General features: G+C 37.6%; 1 protein-coding gene across 2 annotated transcripts in view; it reads left to right on the top strand.

The window, feature by feature from the left end:
• LOC145537068 (plastin-3-like) overlaps positions 1 to 24,141 on the top strand; it is a 45,441-nt gene that overhangs the window by 17,155 nt on the left and 4,145 nt on the right. The window contains exons 4-13 of one of the 2 annotated variants that reach the window (XM_081567583.1): positions 1,988 to 2,117; positions 2,849 to 2,981; positions 6,906 to 6,987; positions 7,762 to 7,927; positions 9,835 to 9,977; positions 17,272 to 17,298; positions 17,571 to 17,666; positions 21,270 to 21,465; positions 23,039 to 23,117; positions 23,845 to 23,959. In XM_081567583.1, coding sequence (XP_081423709.1) covers positions 1,988 to 2,117; positions 2,849 to 2,981; positions 6,906 to 6,987; positions 7,762 to 7,927; positions 9,835 to 9,977; positions 17,272 to 17,298; positions 17,571 to 17,666; positions 21,270 to 21,465; positions 23,039 to 23,117; positions 23,845 to 23,959 — 1,167 coding nt within the window. The remainder of the gene's footprint in view (positions 1 to 1,987; positions 2,118 to 2,848; positions 2,982 to 6,905; positions 6,988 to 7,761; positions 7,928 to 9,834; positions 9,978 to 17,271; positions 17,299 to 17,570; positions 17,667 to 21,269; positions 21,466 to 23,038; positions 23,118 to 23,844; positions 23,960 to 24,141) is intronic. The other variant, XM_081567582.1, reaches the window with a different exon arrangement.

Below are 24,141 nucleotides of genomic sequence, written 5' to 3'. Positions count from 1 at the left end.
ATTTGGATTTTTTCAGCTGAAATTGTGATCACGGAAGCAACCTAATTTTAGAAGGTAATGATACTTAAGACAGAAATAATTGTAATAAGCAAAATAAGTTTTCATATGTCATTCTGAGGCGGTAACTCCAAAGCAGTCACATTGGGAGCTTTTTTGTCATTCCAGTGATTTATAGTATCTCAGTCTTGAGGAAAAGACTTAGATTTTGGATTTTAATTTACTAGACACTGTTCTACTAAATGAAGTAGAGTTCAGAATGAGGTGGGATAGTGAAGATTGCTTTTTCACTGAGCTGATGGATAGTTACCAAAGAGGGACCTGTTTGAACAAAATGTATCACAATGAAAACTGCTACATTCCCAAGCCACCATTTGTTGTATAACCTTGGCTTGGATGTTAAAGTGAAATAAATGAAATTCCAGTTGGTTGGAATCAGAGTGTGAGTAAAAATGATTTTAATAATTTGAAAATTACCCAGAGTGCATGAGTCAGATCCACACTATTGATACTTAATAGGAGTCAGTATAATGGCCAGAGAGGAGGAAGAGTGATTTCATTGGTAGTCAGTATGTGTGTGTCTATATATTATACATAAATAGATGGAGGTGCGCGCGCGGGCACACACACACACACACACACACACACACACCCATTCTAAAAGTTCACCTCTGAAATTACAGACATAGCACAAAATCGCAGCTATGCAAAGTGAATAAGCTTGATTTTGTAAAACTTCATGCTTACCATTTTCCTAAATAAAATTGGGTTTATAAGTCCAAGGAAGGCCAGGATTTAAGGATGGTAACAGGAAAAGATAACTTTGTGACAGAGTTGCAGCAACTTTCCTACTGGTTACAAAAGTCACTCTCTCTCCATCAATTAATTACAAAAAGGTGTTCTCCTGGAAAGACTAAATGTGAAAAGACACTCGTGTTTCTGCCTGCCACAGTCTTGCACAAGACCCCACGCCTGCTTAGGGGAGCGTGGGCTGCATTTCAGCTTCTGCTCATGCCTGCTCTCACAGACACAGCCTGAACTGCTAGATATCACCACTCTGTTCTGTGACCTTCACATATAGGCTACCCCTCCTGAGGTGTGTGTACAAGTATGTACATGTCAATAATGCTAAAGGCCTTTGGGTTATCTTCTATTTGCTCAGTGACTTTTCCATTAGGGCTCTAAGTTTCCTTCAATAAGCCTGTTGTGTTCCAAACACCTTTTAAATGAGTTTTTATGAAAATACTACATCTTGCTCTTGTTTTTCTGGTGGTGGCTAATTTAGCCATGCACATTGATAGCTCAGGAACACATTGGAGGTTAGGTAAGTTCCAGTATTTCAGACTTAACATAGGCAGAACTTTGGAATGTCCAGTCATTCAGTCAATTGGTTCGAGTAGGGTGTGAAATTTGCTTTGTCCCATCCTGCTTTTGTGCCTTATTGTGAAAAGAAAATCACCAAAAAGCCTCTTTTCTGGGTGTATTCATCTTCTGCTGCCAACTAAGCATATTTCCCCCCTTATTATTCTGTTCTAGCTGTTACCAAGCTACCCCAGGATAAGAAATAGTTTTTTTGGTTGAGCTATAAAATTTCCATATTTCTTTGCACTGTGTATTGTGCTTAAAGAAGGGGGAAATCCTTCAGTCTTTTCTTTGCAGGAAAAGAACAGAGTCTTCCTTGTTCTAGAAAATTAACAGTTTTACCTATGCCTTTGAACTACACTAGTGTTTGGCTTAAAGCAGATTTCAATGCATGTGGCATTTGATGTTTTTGACAAGTGTGTACAGTTGATTTCTGGTGCTTCATTTTTGGTAGCAGTATTGAAGTACTTGTTTAGCATTTTAAAAACTCAAAGCTTAGTTTGCCTTATCTTTTAACACTCATCACCTGTGGGGAGAATGTAGGTTACCAGCATATAAAAGAAGATCAATATTCTTATAGTTGTGCCAGATTGAAAATTGTGAATCTGCAACATGTTTTCATTAATAGATTTTCCAAGAGGTAAAAAGCAGTGATATAGCCAAAACCTTCCACAAAGCCATCAACAGGAAAGAAGGGATTTGTGCTCTTGGAGGAACTTCAGAGCTGTCCAGTGAAGGAACGCAGCATTCTTACTCAGGTAATGGTTAACACAGTGAACAACATATGGTGCCTGCTGTAATATCAAGGAGAAGCTCTAGAAAAACCCTGCCTCCTAGGTAAGAATACAGTTGAAGTTGTTGTGATCTGTAGTTGGACTGGGGCTAATACTTGCCATAAGAGCATTACAGGTATTTATTATATAACTTTGTTAGCTTGTAAGAGCCATGATACAATATGTGCACAATATTGATATGATGCAACACATGATACAATAATAGGCTTTATTATAGCAGTGTGTGCTAAGTCGCTTCAGTTGTGTCTGACTCTTTTGCGACCCTATAGACTGTAGCTCCCCTGTCCATGGGATTCTCTAGGCAACAATACTGGAGTGGGTTGCCATGCCCTCCTCCAGGGGATCTTCCTGACCCAGGGATGGAACCCACATCTCTTTTGTCTCCTGCATCAGTAGGTAGGTTCTTTACCCCTAGCACCATCTGTGGTAATATAAATAGAATTTTTAAAGAATTTTGTAACTAACTTCTAAGAATTTTGTAATTTCTGTAAATATCAGTTGACCTTGCTCTATTTCTTTGTTAATTTTATAGCTCCTAAGAACTATTGTGTTGCATTCAATTGTTTGGGTTTCCAAAGAGGATAACACAGGCTTATGACACACTGACTGCAGTGCTCATGAACAGCTATTTCAGGCTTTAAAGTCAAATATTTAACCTAGAGAATAAACTAATGTCTTATTCCACATAATTTTAGAGGAAGAAAAATATGCTTTTGTTAACTGGATAAACAAAGCTTTGGAAAATGATCCAGATTGCCGACACGTCATACCAATGAACCCAAATACTGATGACCTGTTCAAAGCTGTTGGTGATGGAATTGTGCTTTGGTAAGATTTCCAAGAATAGTCTTCCATGTAATTGATACAGTCGTTTCTGGATGCCTGACAGATTCTTCTTGGGGAAAAACTAGAATTGAAAATTGTCTAGGTTCTGTCCATTTCATCTTTATGTCTGTCTGTGAAAGTGCCACCAAAGGTGAATCTAAACCTCAGTCATTTATACTGGACACCTCTTCCTAGAGGAGCTTTCAGCTTCCAGTTTCTTCTCATCACTGAGCAAGCTAAGCATTTCAACTTCGTTAATCCTTTTATGTCAGCATCTCTTTATTCTCAAGTACCATAAATTCCAAAAGAGAAAAACAGGCCACTTGTCACTTTTCAATCTCCAATTACTTATTTCTGAAACATATGTTTGTCACTGCTGCTGCCCTAGACCCAACAGTGTCTCAGCCAGAAAGGTGAAAGATTATCAACAGCTGTCAATAGATTTACCTCTTTTTTGAGGTAGTGGAACACAGTGGTTAACAGCATGCTCTACAATCAGTTTGCCTGGTTCCTTTTCAGGCTCTGCCTCTCAGTAGCTGCGCAACTGTAATCAAGACACTGACCCCTTTGAACTCTCCTACACTATTGGTGGGAATGTAAATTGGTGCAGCCACTATAGGAAAAAGTATGGAGGTTCCTTAAAAAACTAAAAATAGAGTAACCATATGATCCGGCAATCCCACTCTTGGGCATATGTCTGGAGAAAACTAAAAGTAAAACAGATACATGCACCCCAGTGTTCATAGCAGCACTGTTTTACAATAGCCAAGATACAGAAATCACCTAAATGTCAGTCGACAGGGGGTGGATAAAAAAGATGAATGGAATACTACTCAGCCATGAAAAGAATGAAATTACGCCATTTGCAGCAACATGAATGGACCTAGAGATTATCATACTAAGTGAAGTCAAAGAAAGTCAAGTACTACATGATATCACTTACATGTGAAATCTGAAAAAAATGAACTTATTTATAAAACTAACAGACTCAAGGATATAGAAAACAAGCTTATGGTTACCTAAGGGGAAAGGGGGGATGGTAAATTAGGAGTTTTGCATTAGCAGACACACACTATATATAAAGTACACTATATATAAAATAAGGTCCTACTGTATATCATAAGGAACCATATTTAATATCCTGTAATAAACCGTGTGTGTGTGTGTTCATTTGCATCTGACTCTGTGACCCCATGGACTGTAGCCTACCAGGTTCCTCTGTCCATGAAATTCTCCAGGCAAGAATACTGGAGTGGGTTGCCATTTCCTTCTCTAGTAACAAACCATAGTTCAGTTCAGTTCAGTTCATTTGCTCAGTCGGGTCTGACTCTTTGTGACCCCATGAATCGCAGCACGCCAGGCCTCCCTGTCCATCACCAACTCCCGGAGTCTACCCAAACCCATGTCCATTGAGTCAGTGATGCCATCCAGCCATCTCATCCTCTGTCGTCCCCTTCTCCTCCTGCCCCCAATCCTTCCCAGCATCAGGGTCATTTCCAATGAGTCAACTCTTCACATGAGGTGGCCAAAGTATTGAAGTTTCAGCTTCAACATCAGTACTTCCAATGAACACCCAGGACTGATCTCCTTTAGGATTGACTGGTTGGATATCCTTGCAGTCCAAGGGACTCTCAAGAGTCTTCTCCAACACCACAGTTCAAAAGCATCAATTCTTCGGCGCTCAGCTTTCTTTACAGTCCAACTCTCACATCCATACATGACCACTGGAAAAAACCATAGCCTTGACTAGACGGACTTTTGTTGGCAAAGTAATGTCTCTGCTTTTCAATATGCTATCTAGGTTGGTCATAACCTTCCTTCCAAGGAATAAGCATCTTTTAATTTCATGGCTGCAATCACCTTCAGCAGTGATTTTGGAGCCCCCAAAAATAAAGTCTGACACTATTTCCACTGTTTCCCCATCTATTTCCCATGAGGTGATACAACCAGATGCCATGATCTCAGTTTTCTGAATGTTGAGCTTTAAGCCAACTTTTTCACTCTCCTCTTTCACTTTCATCAAGAGGCTCTTTAGTTCTTTGCTTTCTGCCATAAGGGTGGTGTCATCTACATATATCTGAGGTTATTGATATTTCTCTCAGCAATCTTGATTCCAGCTTATGTTTCTTCCAGCCCAGCGTTTCTCAAGATGTACTCTGCATATTAGTTAAATAAGAAGGGTGACAATATACAGCCTTGACATACTCCTTTTCCTATTTGGAACCAGTCTGTTGTTCCATGTCCAGTTCTAACTGTTGCTTCCTGACCTGCATACAGGATTCTCAAGAGACAGGTCAGATGGTCTGGTATTCCCATCTCTTTCAGAATTTTCCACAGTTTATTGTGATCCACACAAAGGCTTTGGCATAGTCAATAAAGCAGAAATAGATGTTCTTCTGGAACTCTCTTGCTTTTTCGATGATCCAGCAGATGTTGGCAATTTGATCTCTGGTTCCTCTGCCTTTTCTAAAACCAGCTCAAATATCTGGAAGTTCACGGTTCACGTATTGCTGAAGCCTGGCTTGGAGAATTTTGAGCATTACTTTACTGGTGTGTGAGATGAGTGCAATTGTGCGGTAATTGGAGCATTCTTTGGCATTGCCTTTCTTTGGGATTGAAATGAAAACTGACCTTTTCCATAGTAGGGAAGAAGTATTAAAAAAAAAAGGTACTTGACTGCTTTGCATTTCAGGATCCATCCATTATGATCCCCATATTATTGTGCTTGCTCAGAAATTTGTTGTGAGCATTGAGTAAGTACATATTGGAACACTTAGAACAGTACAGTGGGTATATTTCTGATGACAGTGTACAATATATAAAATTTGTTTTTTTCCAATACGGTCATTTTGGTTATTTAAAAAGATGATTTCTAAAAATGTGAGATACCCTTTTACTTGCCACTTATAGGCTGTAAAGAAATAATTTCCCATATATTTTAATAGAGAGACTCATATGATACTATTTATTTAATATTTAAATTTTGCATGGAAATAAGCACGGTTTTCTCTATGCAAAATAACTTGTTTTAGGACAGTAGTATAAACATCTAAAATGTTAGAGTCTAACTCCAAATTTTACCAAATGAGGTTGTTCTAAGTCAGATCCTGCCCTAATTAATACAACTTTTCTTTCTATCGATATTATCACTGTATTTTCAGCACCAAATATGGTACCTGGTGCATCATCTGCTACTGCTACTGCTAAGTCGCGTCAGTCGTGTCCGACTCTGTGCGACCTCATAGACGGCAGCCCACCAGGCTCCCCTGTCCCTGGGATTCTCCAGGCAAGAGTACTGGAGTGGGTTGCCATTTCCTTCTCCAGGGCATGAAAGTGAAAAGTGAAAGTGGAGTCGCTCAGTCGTGTCCGACTCAGTGACCCCATGGACTGCAGCCCGCCAGGCTCCTCCATCCATGGGATTTTCCAGGCAAGAGTACTGGAGTGGGGTGCCATTGCCTTCTCCAGGTGCATCATCTAGGTACTCAATAAATATTTGGTGAATGAAAGAATCTCATGCTCAACTAATTTTCAGTCTTTGTAGATGAAATCATTTTAATTATACATTATATAATCTAACAGAGAGATTCAGTTCCAATGTGGGATATTATCTGTTTTTAACACTTACTCAACAAAGTTTTTAATATCCAAGTAATTCATTCTTCTAAAAGAATGTGAGAAGTACAAAACATTAAATAAGAAAATATGCCCCAATCCCCAACTCAGAAATATTCAACTACTATAAGCACTTTGGTCTTTCCTTTATTTGCATTTTTATATGTATGGTTTTTTGATCAACCTGACTAAAGTCATACATTGCTTTTTTTTCAGATTACATGAGATAGATATTATAATAAGCCTTAAAATATTTGTGAATATTTATGGATTATTTAAAAAATAAGTCAACTTATTTTAAAATTTCTGTTTCAGTAAAATGATCAACCTTTCAGTTCCTGATACAATTGATGAGAGAGCAATCAACAAGAAGAAACTCACACCATTCATCATTCAGGTATGCACTCTTCTCCTCTCCTTCCATGAAACTATTATTTGAGGACCTGTTTTACAGACTGAAGGCTCTGCATTTTGCATTGTCTCATTTAATTCTTACAACAGCTCTGAGTTGAGGATTATTTTCCAGATTTCATAGAAGCTGAGATGCAGAAAGATTTCAGAGCTGTACCAAGGTTAATAGTGCTGGAACTAAAGTTCAAATCCAGGTGTAACTGCAAAGCCCTATATTCTTTTCATTACATTTTGCGTTCAAACATACAGAAATAAGCAAGCATGTTTAAGCTCTTAGTTAATTAGCATGCTTGAAGAATAGAAGGCTTTTATTTTCCATCTCGTATTAGGGCGTTATATAGCAGTATTTCCTCATGCAAGGCCATCTCTTGGGATGAGGAGATTCAGAACTTCTAGAACTCTCATGTGTATTCAGTAGACCTCTCATTTAGGCATTTTAAAAAATTCAACACATAACCCACATGGATATACTTACTCTAGTAACTCAGCCTTTTCCTTTAGGGTCGGTATCTTTCAATCGAGGCTAACTAAAAATGCTGTTAACTTGCCTTGGAAATCTGGAAAAGACTATAAAAATGAGGATAGATTTGTTTTAGCTATGCTTTTAACACCAAAGCTTGGATATTACTTTCTGTGGATCATGTATGGGTAAACTTAATACATAATGTCATTACTGAGTGTTATTTCAGTGAAGGGAGAAAAAGACTGTAAAAAAACAGAAAGGTCAAGAAGCAAGTGTTATAAATTGGCTGTCTTGCAGGAAAACTTGAACTTGGCACTGAATTCAGCTTCTGCCATTGGATGTCATGTTGTGAACATTGGTGCAGAGGATTTGAGGGCTGGGAAGCCTCACCTGGTTTTGGGACTGCTGTGGCAGATCATTAAGATCGGTTTGTTTGCTGACATTGAATTAAGCAGGAATGAAGGTAATGAAACACAGTCATGATCTTGAAAATTGTTTATTGGTTATTTTTTTCTAGTCATGCAGACTGTCATGCTTTCACCTAATTGAGGTGATTAGATGATAATTAGAATTAACAGAAGGTAATGTTATAGTGTTATTCAGGAAAACAGCCTAATTATAACTTTCTTCTTTAGTAGTAATTAACATTTGTCTGGCTCTTTAGAATTCATTTCACAATAAAGACATGAAAACCCAGAGAGTTTAAGGAATTTGTGCAAAGTTCTTTTCTGCTCTACTCACATAGTCCCCACCCCATTACCACCCTCAGGCACACCATCTCCTATTAATTTTAATACCTTTTCTATTCTATTATAGATTTAAGACTCTTCAAAAATATTCTAACCTGCCCTTGATGGTCTCATATTTCCTGAATTAGCAGAAGCACCGTTTTTATAGCATAGGGTTTGATATCACATCATAGACTTGTAGAATGTGTAAGCATATGTGATACAATTGTCCTAAGGTCCTAGGAAGTGCTACACTGTCCTCTCCTTTTGAAGTTTAAAATATTAAGCATCACTCCAAATATTCACGTTTTTTTCCGGAAATCACCATATCAATCTTCAGTTACTTTGGGGGAAGAATATATATTGGGAGTTCTCAGTATTTCAGGGTCTCACAATACCTGTCAACAGTCCTATTCTGCACATTTATCCAAGACTTTATGATACTTAAAATTTTCAGTCCACTCAAAGTGGGCTGTATTTAAACAAATAAAATTTTTCTAGTTGCTAGCCTCTTCAGAGCAGTGTTTATCTTGTTAGAGTTAAAGTCCATTGAACAAGGAAAGGAAGACAACAAAATTAAACTACATTGGCTCATGTAATAAGTCAAATGATTTATCTCTGACAAGGTCTCAGGTGCAGGGAGGTCAGGCTGTTTAATCCTTTCCAGCCTTTTGACTTGGAGATGGAGAGCATGAGGAGGTTTCTGTACAAGTGACAATGTTGCCTCTGCCTTTACTTAAATCCCTCAGTGCCAGAGTGACATGGTGTGAAGTGGAGTCTATGAAAGATGAAGTTTGCCCATTAGAGATATTACTTAGACCTCTTTGGAAGTCAGGCAGTTTTAGTCTTCTTGTTCAGTGTAAATCTCCTTTTATCCTATGGGAGGGAATTATTGCATAAGGACTATACAACTTCTCCATAAAAACAGTACCTAAATTTAGACAATTCTCTGTGCAGATGCCCAAGCTTCTACCTCTTATCTCTGGGGATATTTAACCAAAAACCCTTGGCTTCTTCTGCACATTTAATTCAATAACAAAAAAGTGTTGAGGAACCTTTACATATTAGGTGCTATAGACAATGTAAAGTTGAATTCTTTTTCTTTAAAAACAGGTATGGCAAAAGCCACTACAATATTGTAAAGTAATTAGCCTCCAATTAAATTAATTTAAAAAACCAGGTTTAACATTTCAAGAGTTAGTTATGCTTAAATATAAATACCATAGGGTTTGAATACTCTTTAAATCAAAAGGCTCCAAAGTTTTAAACATACTCCCCCAAGCCTCTGATTTTAATATTATTTAAGAATAGTTTATGTAAATATATGACATAATGTAACAATGTTCAACTTAAAGCTAGAACTTACTTGGTATTTGGAATGTGATGAATAATCAAGATGTTAAAATATGTAATGCTGTGTATTCTTGTAATTAAGTGTTTCTATCTGTATCATCTTATAACTCATTATATACTTTCATTTATCTTTATTATTAGACTGTGAGTACCTGAAAACCAGGAACTAGGTCACAGTACTTTTTGTACCTCTGTTACTTACTTAACAGAGTGTCAAAAGACTCAATAAACATGTAATGACTGTTACCATATAATGTATCGGTTGGGTTTTTCTTTTTTTCCTTTGTAGCCTTGGCTGCTTTACTTCGAGATGGTGAGACTTTGGAGGAGCTTATGAAATTATCTCCAGAAGAGCTTCTGCTTAGATGGGCAAATTTTCATTTGGAAAACTCAGGCTGGCAGAAAATCAACAATTTTAGTGCTGACATCAAGGTAACTGTTTAGTTAAATACTTCAGTTCAGTTCAGCTGCTCAGTTGTGTCCGACTCCTTGTGACCCCATGAGCCGCAGCACGCCAGGCCTCCCTGTCCATCACCAACTCCCAGAATCCACCCAAACCCATGTCCATTCAGTCGGTGAAGCCATCCAACCATCTCATCCTCTGTCGTCCCCTTCTCTTCCTGCCCTCAATCTTTCCCAGCATCAGGGTCTTTTCCAATGAGTTAACTCCTTGCATCAGGTGGCCAAAGTATTGGAGTTTCAGCTTCAACATCAGTCCTTCCAATGAACACCCAGGACTGATCTCCTTTAGGATGGACTGGTTGGATCTCCTTGCAGTCAAGGGACTCTCAAGAGTCTTCTCCAACACCACAGTTTAAAAGCATCAATTCTTCTGCACTCAGCTTTCTTTATAGTCCAACTCTCACATCCATACATGACCACTGGAAAAACCATAGCCTTGACTAGACGGACCTTTGTTGACAAAGCGATGTCTCTGCTTTATAATATGCTGTCTAGGTTGGTCATAACTTTCTTTCCAAGGAGTAAGCGTCTTTTAATTTCATGGCTGCAATCACCATCTGCCATGATTTTGGAGCCCAGAAAAATAAAGTCAGCCACTGTTTCCACTGTTTCCCCATCTATTTCCCATGAAGTGATGGAACCAGATGCCATGATCTTAGTTTTCTGAATGTTGGGCTTTAAGCCAACTTTTTCGCTCTCCTCTTTCACTTTCATCAAGAGGATCTTTAGTTTTTCGCTTTCTGCCATAAGGGTGGTATCATCTGCATATCTGAAGTTATTGATATTTCTCCCAGCAATCTTGATTCCAGCTTGTGCTTCCTCCAGCCCATCGTTTCTCATGATGTCCTCTGCATATAAGTTAAATAAGCAGGGTGACAATATACAGCCTTAACCGTTTAGTTAAATACTTGACAGGGACATAATAACATGGAGACTTCAGGTCAGCTTAAAGGAGGGAAAATCCTATGAGTTTATCACCCAACCTTGTTGCCTCTAGGCCCTGATGGTAGATTTCAGTAGAGAGACTGAGCCAAGTAAGAGCACCAGCACTAAGTCTAGCTTTCATTTTGTGGAAAGGGGTTTAAATATTACAGTGCTAACATTTTCTATTCTGCCTACTGTTCAACATGCTGTACGAAAAGATCGGCAGTCATGACTTCTGTTCCTAACTGCCTTTCCCAGGCCTCAGTGGATCTGTGTTAGTAAAGGCCTAGAGAGAAAGGGCCTCAGGATTCCCCATTCCCTTTCTTATTTGGCTCCTCTTCTGTCATGTGCTCCCTCCTTCAGGCATTCAGTTCTTGGGGGTAGTTATATACTCTTATGTATGTTTGTATTTCTTACCTCAACCCTGCCCCTATTTTTTAAATTTAAATATATTTTTAAAAATGTTACAATGTTATATTTGTTTCTGCCATACCACAACGCAAATCAGCCATACATTCCCCTCCCTCTCTGGCCTCCTACCCCTCTCCCCATCTCATCCCTCCAGATCATCACAGAGCACCAGACTGGGCTCCCTGTGCTACACTGCAACTTCTCACCAGCTATCCATCTTACACTCCATAGTGTGTGTGTGTGTGTGTGTGTGTGTATATATATATATATATATATATATATATATATAGATGCTACTCTCTCCATTCGTCCCACTCTTTCCCTCCCCCACTGTGTCCACAAGTCCATTCTCTATATCTATGTCTCCATTCCTTCCCTGTAAATAGGTTCATCAGTGTCATTTTTCTAGATTCCATATATATGTATTAATCTACTATATTTGTTTCTCTCTTTCTGACTGACTTCACTCTCTTTAACAGGCTCTAGGTTCATCCATCTCACTAGAACTGACTCAAATTCGTTCTTTTTTATGGCTGAGTAATATTCCATGGTGTATATATACCACATCTTCTTTATCCATTCATCTGTTGATGAACATGTAGGTTGCTCCCATGTCATGGCTGTTGTAAATACTGCTGCTATGAATGTTCGGCTTCCCTCGTAGCTCAGTCGGTAGAGTCTGACTGCAATGCAGGAGACCTAGGTTCAGTCACTGGGTTGGGAAGATCCCCTGGAGAAGGAAATGGCAACCCACTCCAGTATTCTTGTCTGGAGAATCCCATGGATAGAGGAGCCTGGCAGGATACCGTCTATGCAGTCGCAAGAGTCAGACACGACTGAGTGACTAAGCACACGTGAATATTGGGGTACATGGATCCTTTTCAGGGTATATGCCCAGTAGTGAGGTTGCTGGGTCATATGGTATTTATTCCTGGTTTTTTAAGGAATCTCCATACTGTTCTCCATAATGGCTGTATCAGTTTACATTCCACCAACAGTATAGGAGGGTTTGCTTTTCTTTACATCCTTTCCAGCATTTATTGTTTGTAGAATTTTTGATGATGGCTATTCTGAATGGTGTGAGGTGATAGCTCATTGTAGTTTTGATTTGAATTTCTCTAAGGATTAATGATGTTGAGCATCTTTTCATGTGTTTCTTGGCCATCTGTATGTCTTCTTTGGAGAAATGTCTGTTTAGGTCTTTTGCCCATTTTTTGAATGCGCTGTTTGTTTTCCTAATATTGAGCTATATGAGCTACTTATATATTCTGGAGATTAATCCTTTGTCAGTTGTTTCATTTGCAATTATTTTCTCCCTTTCTGAGGGTTATCTTTTAATCTTGTTTATTGTTTCCTTTGCTGTGCAAAAGCTTTTAAGTTTAATTAGGTCTATTAGGGTTTTTTTTGTTTTTATTTTCATTACTCTAGGAGGTGGGTCACAGAGGATCTTGCTGTGATTTATGTCAAGGAGCATGCTGCCTATGTTTTCTTCTAAGCTTTATAGTTTCTGACCTGATATTTAAGTCTTTAATCCATTTTGAGTTTTTTTTTGTGTATGGTGTTAGGAAGTGTTCTAGTTTCATTCTTTTGTAGCTGTCCTGTTTCCCCAGCACTACCTATTGAAGAGGCTGTCTTTTCTCCGTTGTATATTGTTGCCTCTTTTGTCAAAGATAAGGTACCCATAGGTGTGTGTAAGCTTATCTCTGGACTTTCTATCTTGTTCCATTGGTCTATGTTTCTGTTTTTGTGCCAGTACCATACTGTCTTGATGACTGTAGATCTGTAGTATAGTCTGAAGTCAGGAATGTTGATTCCTGCAGCTCTGATTTTCTTTGTCAAGATTGCTTTGGCTTTTCAGGGTCTTTTGTGTTTCCATTAAAGTTGTAACTTATTTTGAAAAAAAAAAATTTGCAACTTATTTTGGTTCTATTTCTGTGAAAAATATTATTGGTAGTTTGATAGGGATTACATTGAATCTGTAGATTGCTTTGAGTAGTATAGTCATTTTCACAATATTTCTCCCAATCCAAGAACATGGTATATTTCTCCATCTGTTTGTGTCATATTTGATTTGTTTCATCAGTGTCTCACAGTTTTCTGCATACAGGTCTTTTGTCCCTTTAGGTAGGTTTATTCCTAGGTATTTTATTCTTTTTGTTGCAATGGTGAATGGAATTGTTTCCTTAACATCCCTTTCTGATTTGTCATTGTTAGTGTATAGGAATGCAAGGGATTTCTCTCTGTTAATTTTATATCCTACAACTATACCATATTCATTGATTAATTCTGGTAATTTTCTGGTGGAATCTTTATGGTTTTCTATGTTATCATGTCATCTGCAAATAGAGTTTTACTTCTTGTTTTCCAATCTGGATTCCTTTTATTTCTTTTTCTTTCTTCTCTGATTGCCATGGCTAGGACTTCCAAATCTAGATTGAATAATAGTGGCAAGAGTGGGCACCATTGTCTTGTTCCTAATCTTAGAAGAAATGCATTCAGTTTTTCGCTATTGAGAAGAATGCTCGCTGTGGGTTTGTCGTATATGGCCTTTATTATGTTGAGGTAGGTTCCTTCTGTGCCTACTTTTTGGAGTGTTTTTATCATGAATGGGTATTATATTTTGTCAAAAGCTTTCTCTGCATCTATTTATATGATCGTATGACTTTTATCTTTCAGTTTATTGATATGGTCAATCACATTGATTGATTTGCATATGTTGAAGAATCCTTGCATCCCTGGGATAAATCACCCTTGCTTATGGTGTATGATCCATTAATGTGCTGTTGGATTCTGGTTGCTAAAATTTTGTTGAGGATTTTTGCATCTATATTCATCAATGATATTAGCCTGTAATTTTCTTTTTTGGTGGTATCTTTGTCTGGTTTTGCTCTCAAGGTGATGGTGGCCTCATAGAATGAGTTTGGGAGTTCTCCTTCCTCTGCAATTTTCTGGAAGAATTTGAGCATGATAGGTGTTAGCTCTTCTTTAAACTTTTGGTAGAATTCACCTGTGAAGCCATCTGGCCCTGGGCCTTTGTTTGCTGAAAGATTTTTAAATCACAGTTTCAATGTTGGTGCTTGTGATTGATCCGTTTGTGATTTCTAATTCTTCCTGTTTCAGTTTTGGAAGGTTGTACTTTTCTAAGAACTTATCCATTTCCAGGTTGTTCATTTTATTGGCATATGGTTGCTCACAGTAGTCTTTTATGATCCTTTGTATTTCTGCGTTCTGTAGTAACTTCTTTTTTGTTTCTAGTTTTATTGATTTGAGTCTTCTCCCTTTTTTCCTTGATGAGTCTGGCTAGTGGGTTGTCAATTTTATATTCTCAAAGAACCAGCTTTTAGTTTTATTGATCTTTGCTATTGTTTCCTTCATGTATTTTTCATTTATATCTTTACGATTTCTGTCCTTCTACTAACTTCAGGGTTTTTTTGTGTGTGTTCTTCTTTTTCTATTTGCTTTGGCATAAAGTCTGGTTGTTTATGATGTTTTTCTCATTTCTTGAGGTAGGCTTGTATTGCTATAAACTTCCCTCTTTTGCTGCGTCCCATAGGTTTTGGGTTGTCATGTTTTCATTGTCATTTATTTCTAGGTATTTTTAATTTCCTTTTTGATGCCTTCAGTACCTGTTGGTTATTTAGAAGCAGGTTGTTTAGCTTCCATGTGTTTGTGTTTTTTTTTTTTCCTGTAATTCATATCTAGTCTCATAGCATTGTGGTTCAGAAAAAATGCTTGATACAATTTCAGTTTTCTTAAATTTCCTGATGATTGTGACTGAAGATGTGATCTGTCCTGGAGAGTGTTCCGTGTACACTTGAGAAAAAAGTGTATTCTGCTGTTTTGGAAAGGGAATCTTATTTTTAAATGAATATTGTAAAAAATTCTCCTTTGATATTTTTTTAAAAAGATATTCTGCTTTTAATAGTTTTAAAAAGAAGAGGATTTCTGGGTAATGTGAAAAGGAAGTTCCAATTTATGTTCACATTCAAATTTTCACCTAAAGCCCCTTTTTGGGGTAGTAAGTTACAGACTCTTTGGGGTCTACTCTTCACCTGTCTTTCTCAAGTGCATAGGGAGAAGGCACATACAAATTATTTCTGCACCCTTAGTAGATAGTTGTAAGTGAAAGCACTTTCACAACTGTAATGCCCTACTCCTTAGGAGATAACCTCTGTGCCACTAATGTAAGATCTGAGTTTGCGTTCCATGAATTTCTCTGCAGTGGCTTTCACTCTCACCTGATTCTCCCCATTCTTAGAATAATTTCTGGCAAGTGTATCAAACGTACATAGTTGGCTCATTGAAGATACAGCTTTCTAGGCCTCTCCCAGAGCTCTGTACTTAGCAGGTCAGAGCTTACATCTGGCCATCTCCATATTCAGCAACTTCCCTGGGGGATTAGGGTGTACACAATCCATAGGAGTTACCATGAGAAACATTCCTTTATAATCTGTTTGGACTGTCAAGGCCCAGTAATAGAAAACTACCAAAGCTGGGAAGGTGATCTTCAGATGTAACATTGATCTCAGGTGGCCTCGGCCTATAGCAGCTTGAGGCAGGGATTCTGTTCCCAGCCAGAGATTGAGGTCAGGCTACAGCCGTGAGAGAACTGAATCTTAGCCACTAGATCACGAGGGACCAGTGGGACCAAGGCCCTGGCCCATCAGCTGTGTAGAAATGAATTTCCACATAGAGACTGAGACAAGTAAAACAAGTGTTTATTAGGAGGAAAACGTATATGTGAATAGACTCACATGGGTGGGCTCAGAGAGACAGTTGCACCCTCGTGGTGGTTGAAGTCACTTTCATGGAGCATTTCTTCTGGGTTTCCCTTTGCCAGTCATCTTGCTTTGTCTGGTTCTGAGTCCGTGTTTGGTTTATCTCAGGATCCTCCCATGTGTGCATGTGTATCTCTTAGCCAAGATGGATTCTAGTGAAGAGGCCTATGGGTAGGTTGACATCACTTACTATGAGCTTGAGACAGGAGATACATGGGTCCAGGCTGAAGAGTTTCTCCCCTGTGGACAGAAATTCTATAATAGAAGAAACTCCATAAAAACTGGATGATGGAGGAGGCTGGGCCTTGCCCAGATAAGAAATAAAAGACCATATATTCCTCATTCTTGAAGTCAAGGATACCTTCCTGACTACACAGGCACAGGAAGGCTCAATGGAGGTCAAAAGGAAGGGGGCAACACCTCAATTTCTGTCTGGGAACCAAAGCCCTGCTTCAAGGCACTGTGGACTGAGGCTACCCAAAACCACCGTGATGCTACCTCTTCTATCTCTTATCTGGACAGGGCCCAGCCTGCTCCATCATCCAGCTTTTATGGAGTTTCTGCTATTACTATTATGGAGTTTCTGTCCACAGGGAGAAACTTCAGCCTGGGGCCCATGTATGTCCTGCCTCAACATGATAAAGAAACTTCACTCCAGTTCCTGTCCTCTGGTATTCCAGAGAGGCAGAATTGTACTTGACATGTGTGTTGGAGACCCTCATTAAATGTTTAGACTAATATAGTGGTTTTCAGGTTTTGTTCTGTGTAGCATCCACACAGCCTGAATTCACCCAGCCCACATCCCATATGAGCAATACCATTTTGTTTTAGGTATTGGTATTCCAAGTAAAAGTGTTCCAGTGTTGAAAGAGGTCAAGGGCTTAAAACAAAGAGAAGCTCATTTGGTTAAATATATTCAGATGATTAAGAGTTTACTGTTATTTCACCACCTCAAGTAGAAATCATTTAAAAATTTTTGTCATTTCAATTTATAATTTAATGCATTGTTAACACAACTAATCTCTTCTCCATAGGTTATGGTATATACATATTATGCTTTGTAATGATATAACCTGTTTATTTTCTCTTTCCCTATGCTTCCTGGATTTCTCCTATCCTACTTGTTTCTCGTGCTTGTTTTATCTGTCAAGCTTATTGACTTCAGTAACTCAGTGAAGGTACAGAACTAGTTATATGTTTTCTAGCATTATTATATTGATGATTTCAATAAATTGTAAAGTCATGACAAAATCCAGTTCATCCATATTCAAGGCAGACATAAGGCCAGATAGGTGGACTTTTCTGGGAAAAGGAACTGTTAAATAAGAAGATAGAGATTTGTGTCACATTCTTACAAAATCCAATGCAAATATCCTTCCACACATGGGACAATAGGATACATTCATTCTTTGTAAATGTGATCTCACTGACATTTGCAATTCATTTTTAGGATTCCAAAGCCTATTTTCATCTTCTCAATCAAATCGCACCAAAAGGACAAAAGGAAGGTGAACCACGGATAGATATTAACATGTCGGGTTTCAATGTAAGTATAGATGTTCTTGTGAATTCTACAAGCTTACAAAATTGTCAATTTCTTATAGATAACAAGAATGCTTATAATTGCATGTTGTGATGTTGGCAGTTTTAAGTATTATCTTAAATTTTATTACTGTAGATGTAATTTATAGACAGAAAGACCAGCTTTGATTTATATTAATAGTTTATTGGTGAGTTCTGTAGTTATGGTGTTGTTGGTTTTTATGGATGGCATAAAATATTCAGAGTAAGTGTGGGGAAATAAGCACTAGAGGCTAACCTTTTCTGAGTGTTTGGATTATAATCACAATGATAGATTTAATGAAAACATATTCTTATGTTGAGAGTAATGTGAATGTGTTTACAAACTCCTGATCTCTCAAATCCAATTTGGTGAATTACTGTCACAGACCATGTTCCCTTGTTACATCACTTATTTGCTCAATGACCTTGGACAAGTTCCTTTGTTCATACATGAAGTAACAAGTTGGCCTAGACTATTGAGTCTCAACTTTCTAGGATCCTGTTGTTCTTTGTATTCATTAGATATGGAATGGATTCTACTGATTTTTAAAAAATGCACATTTCTAGCATATTTCATATCCACTTCAGGATTGAGTGGATTACACTTGCTAAACATTTTATGCAGCCCTTATCAGAACTGAATTTGTCACTGACTTGTAGTACTTACATTTCTGTCTGTTTTTAAATCTGAAATTCTTCAGTTCAGGTCCCTCTTGGCACAAATGAGGGGCCCTCCTGTGCATGAAGGAAGCTATCTGGGATGGCTAGCCAGGTGATCTTATGCCTGGGTAGATAACACCAGTGTACTGATTCTGATTATGATACAGCTCTTCTCTAGTCACTTCTCCCTGGTTGATCTTAAAGCACTCCCTTCGCTGTCTCTGTCCTCCTCAGAATCCTTTAAGGATTCCCCGTTGACTTAAGAGTTCAATCTGAAATGTTCTGCTGTGCACGTGAAGCCCTGCTACACCATCTTGCTCCATTTCTTCTAGCCAGGGCAATTTCCTACTGCTCTGTCCACACATTCATTTTACTGTTGAGCCTTTCATCATGCTTTTCCTTTGTTTTTCAGTGTCCTTTATCTTTGTCAGTCTTATACCTTCTTTAGGGATATGTATCTCCATCATAACATCCAGTTTCCTCATGATCCTTTGTGATTCCTCTCTGCCTCCATACTCCACCATCCCAGGCAACCACTGATTTGCTTTCTTTCAATGTAGTTTGAATTTTTGAGAATTTTATGGAATCATATAATAGGTGCCCTTTTTTTAATCAAGCTTCTTTCAGCGTTATTATTTTGAGATTCATCTGTGTTGTTACATAAATCAGAAATTCATTCCTTTTTATTGCTGAATAATATTTCAGTGAATGGATATGCTATAATTTGTTATCCATTCACCCCAATGAACATTTGGATTGTTTCAAGTTTGAGGCTATTACAAATACAGCTGCTCTGAACATTCATATACAAGTCTTTGTGTGAGTTTATGCATTCATTTATCTTTGGTAAATACCTAGGAGTAGAATGGCTGGGTAATGGTATATGTGCGTTTAACTTTTCTAAGCAGCCGCCAAGTTGTTTTCCAAAATGGTTGTACCATTGCACATTGCTACCAGTAGCACATGAAAGTTCCAGTTCATCCACATGCTCACTGACACTTTAATGTGGTTAGTTTAAACATTAAGAATTTTGGCAGTGGTAGAGGTGTCTCATTGTGATTTTAATTTGCATTTCCCTAATGGCTAATGATGTTGAACATCTTTCCATGTAGTTATTTGCTGTCTATACATCTTTGTTTAAACACTTTACCCATTTTAATTGCATTGTTTGTTTTCTTATCAAGTTTTGAGTGTTTTATATATTTTGGATATAAGTCCTTGATTGGATATGTGATTTGCAGATACTTAGTCCCAGTGGTTTTCCAAGAACAGGCATTGTTTAATTTGAACAAAGTCAGATTTAGTCATTTTTTTTCTTTGACAAATCATGCTTTTGATGTTGTATCTAAGAAATTTTAGCCTAACACAAGGTCACAAACATTTCTTATGTCTCCTCTTAGAGGGTTTATAGTTGGGGTTTTATATCTAGTTTTTTATTTATAGTTTTGGGTTTATACATTTACATGTGTGTGTGTATTGAAGGTTAATTTTGAATATGATGTGAGGTATGGGCTGAAGTTCTTTTTGGCATATATATATATATTTATTTGATTGTCTTTTGTTTCATTATTCTGTATCTTAATTTTTTAAAATTGTTGCTATTTCAACGTTTCCTTCTACTCCAATATCATCAATGCTTTTTGTTTAAGAATGCCGAGATGATAAAAAATATGAGATTTAAAAATAAAGATAGTAAATAGCATGAACCAGAAGTATTAAAGTAACAGAAAATAGAATAGGCTCTATGAGATGAACTCACTAGGCTCATGGAGAATCCCAAAGGCTGAATCCCAGTCAACTGCTCATCTGCTGGTGGTTACTGATTGCTCTGCAATGGTAACAGTGAAGGGTAACACAGTAAATACCCATTCTTCTGGAGACCTAGATGATCGAGGCCCCTCACTGGAGATGAAAAAAGTAAAGATAGCATCACCCATTAAAGACAGAGTTAAGACTCAAATTATAGAATCTGAACTGTGTTGGTTTGTAAGTAACATTCCCAAATTTCCTTTATCTCTTGTTTCCCCCTTATTATAAAAATCCCTTCTTACCTGACACTCTTTTCCAGAAGACATACATTTACCCTGGGGCATACTGGGGTGGCCACATCTATAGTAACTGCCAAGAGAAGTCTAGAGGGGGCAGATCACTGGAAACGAATAATCCAAAAGCAATTGTTCCTCCTGCAGCTCCAGTTTTTTTTTACTTTTATTGTTGGGAGGTGGGGATGGTGAGCACTTGGGAAACTATCTTTAATTTGGTATGAAATTATCAGATCTGTAACTTATACTCCTCACCAAACTGTATGTTAGTCAAGAAATCAGCATGCATCTTTCCAAAAGGAAAGAAGTTGGGGTTGAGGGGGTGGGGGGGACAAAACAGAGAAGAAGTTAGGAGTCCTAGGAATTAGCTGAAAGTAAGTATTTTACACAGAAATAGACAACTTTGCTTCCTGGATGGAAAAGTAAAATCAAAAAATAGTTTAAGAGAAAGATGATAATTTGAAATATGTAATTTAAACCTCAAAATTATTGGAGCCTGGTATCCTTGATTATTATTGTAAAAAATTTCTTCATAATTCCTTCATCTTTTTCAGCCTTACACCCTCTTTAGGGCCTAAATTTAAAATCTGAACAAGTTTCACTTTTTTTCTTAATGAATTTTGGCATGAGAGAAGTAATTTCAGTTGAGTGAAATGTATCCTGTCCTTAGATTCGTGATCTGGTGCCATCTAGGGTATTTTCAAGGTACTGCATATCCAGCACAGGCAACTTTTTTTTTTTTTTTGCATTCAAAACAGTAATATAAGTACCATGTGTTGGCTAAGAAAAAATAGAATTGTATACCCAGCTTATCATTGTAGGGCAAAGTTTCTATATTTTTAGTATGGCCTTTTTTAAAAAAAAGTCTTATTTTACTTCAACAGGAAACAGATGATTTGAAGAGGGCTGAGAGTATGCTTCAACAAGCAGACAAATTAGGTTGCAGAAAGTTTGTTACCCCAGCTGATGTTGTCAGTGGGAACCCCAAACTGAACTTAGCCTTTGTGGCTAACCTGTTTAATAAATACCCAGCACTCACTAAGCCAGAGAACCAAGATATTGATTGGACTCTATTAGAAGGTAATAGAGTATACAGGTTTAGTATACAGGTTTCTTAAATTATATTTGGGGCTACACAGTAGAAATACATAGGCCACGATGATTTCATAATCTTGATTTAATAAGTTTCCTTATCCACTTTCCTTTAGCAACTGTCTACTATAAGTAGTCCCAAGGGCTGAGTAAAAAGTGGCAACTGATAGAAAGGGATGATACAAGGGAACTTTTATTTTAATTTACTTATTTTTGGCTGCTCTGGGTCTTTGTTGCTGCGTGTCGGCTTTCTCTAGTTGCTGCACCCGGGGGCTACTCTTTGTTTTGGTGCTCAGCCTTCTCATTGGGGTGGCTTCTCTTGTTGAGGAGTGTAGGTTCAGTAGTTGGGCTTCGTTGCCCCATGGCATAGGGGATCTTCCTGAACCAGGGATCGAACCTGTGTCCCCTGCTTTGGCAGGAGGACTTTTATCCACTGTACCACCAAGGAAGTCTGGGAACTTTTAAAGTAAGCTAGCCTAGGATCACTTAGTATAAGGCCACTTAGTAAACCAATGTTTTATTTTAATATTTTGTATTTAGGTCACTTATTTTTAAACCTCCCTCCAAAAAAATGCACATGTGCATAAAATTTGACCTATGTAAATCTGCAGTATTTGATTCATTCTTGCATAGTCAGACTAACTGAAACTGCTCTCATTTCCTTTCACCTTTAACCTACTCAAAAAATAATAATAATGCATGTAAATATTCATTTAATTTGGGAAAGGCAGAGTATACCTTTGCCAGATTATATATGCATGAAGTATAGTACTTAAAAATTAACAAATGTAATTAGTAGCTCATTGCATATCCACTAGCATTATTATGAAATCAGATGGTAAAGAATCTGCCTGCAGTGCAGGAGACCTGGGATCAATCCCTGGGTTGGGAAGATCCCCTGGAGAAGGGAATGGCTGCCCACTCCAGTGTTCTTGCCTAAGAAATCCGTGGACAGAGGATTCTGGAAGGCTACAGTCCATGGGATCACAAAGAGCTGGACACAACTTAGCGACTAATACTTCAAACTCTCAATTAGCAGCTCATTGCATATATACTAGGATTACTGTAAAATCTTTAAATTTTATGCTTTTGAAGTTTCAAATAATTTGTTGCTCTAATATAGGCACGTAAAAAAAAGTACATATATGTAACTTAGTATCAGTATTTTTAAATGGGTAGAGAGAAGATGTAAATTAATGTGAGTATAGAGGTTTGTATGACCATGGTAAATTTTTCTAATAAAAACTAAACCAATAATATCAGTTACTTTAGAAGTATGGGGATTTGGGGAGATACTGGAGAAGGATGAGATAGGGAAGAGAGTATAAAAAGTTCATATACCTCTTAGCTGGTTATAATAAGGTTATATTTTTACTTTTAAAAGAAAGTCATCCAATTTAAAAAACAAGAGAGTATGTATTTAGAGAGACTGCTTAGAGATTCATATTGGAGAAAACCTTTAGATCTGAAAAAAAAATAATCATCTAATTGTGGGTTGATGTTATATGCACATATGCAAGGTGTTTAATGATTATATAAACACTGTGAATATTTTTAATAGGAGAAACTCGCGAAGAAAGAACCTTTCGTAACTGGATGAACTCTCTTGGTGTTAATCCCCATGTAAACCATCTCTATGCGTAAGCCTTCCAATGCTCTTGTAAAGTTTTGAACATCATGAATGGATGCTGCATAAATAATTATAGCTCTAAACCTTTTCTAAATGTTAGTTTGTAGCCATTACTTTATTGGAAAATGTGGTGACTTCCGTTATCATTTCCCAAATACACAAAAGCCCAGATTATTTCTTTACATGGTCATTAAGTGAAAAAATGTATAAATATCTTTCTAACACCCTAGGGAACAGAGACTTTATATTTTGAAACGGAGACCAGAGAGCACATTAAGTAGACCATCCATGATGCCTTGAGGTCTTTGTGTTCACTGTTCTCTCAGCCTGGAATGTTCTTTTCCACATCAAATGCTTTATTCCCTTGCTATATTCAAGCCGCTGATCCAGATCCTAACCACCACCTACCACTCCCTAACTCCTAACCTCTTTCTTTTTGTTTTTCATAGCAATTAAATACATTCCCCTAACCCATTTATCCATATACTTGTTTATTCTCTTTCTTTCTCTGACTCTAAAGGCCTGGAATTTTTCTCCTATGAGCCCAGCTTCTAGAACAGTTCTTTGCAAACAATAAGCTCTCAATAACTATTTTTAAGTGAATTGGATGGTGTTAGCTCCATTTTTAGCACAGATTAATAAAATACATGAGTCTTTTGACAGTGTAGTGTCCTTGTTTTTAAGGAAACAGGCTCTGCTCTCTGAAAACACTGATCAAACTCTTTTTAAATCATCAGTGACCTGCAAGATGCCCTGGTAATCTTACAGCTATATGAACGAATTAAAGTTCCTGTTGACTGGAGTAAGGTGAATAAACCTCCATACCCGAAACTTGGAGCCAACATGAAAAAGGTAGCTAATTAAGTTGCTGCACATATTTGTTACGGACTGTTTTTATTCTCAATTTGTTTCTTTTGTTTGGGAAACTCTTTGACTCTGAGCTTCTTGAGGACAGAAACTGTGTCTTACTTTGTGCGCACCTGCATATAAAGATTAAACAAGTGAAAATCTTTAATCATTTGCTTTTGTTTGCT

The sequence above is a fragment of the Giraffa tippelskirchi genome, chromosome X (assembly GCF_054371585.1).
Source record: "Giraffa tippelskirchi isolate mGirTip1 chromosome X, T2T-mGirTip1v1.2.pri, whole genome shotgun sequence".
In the NCBI taxonomy this organism is placed as follows: Eukaryota; Metazoa; Chordata; class Mammalia; order Artiodactyla; family Giraffidae; genus Giraffa; species Giraffa tippelskirchi.
This window is presented reverse-complemented; position numbering and strand designations above follow the sequence as displayed.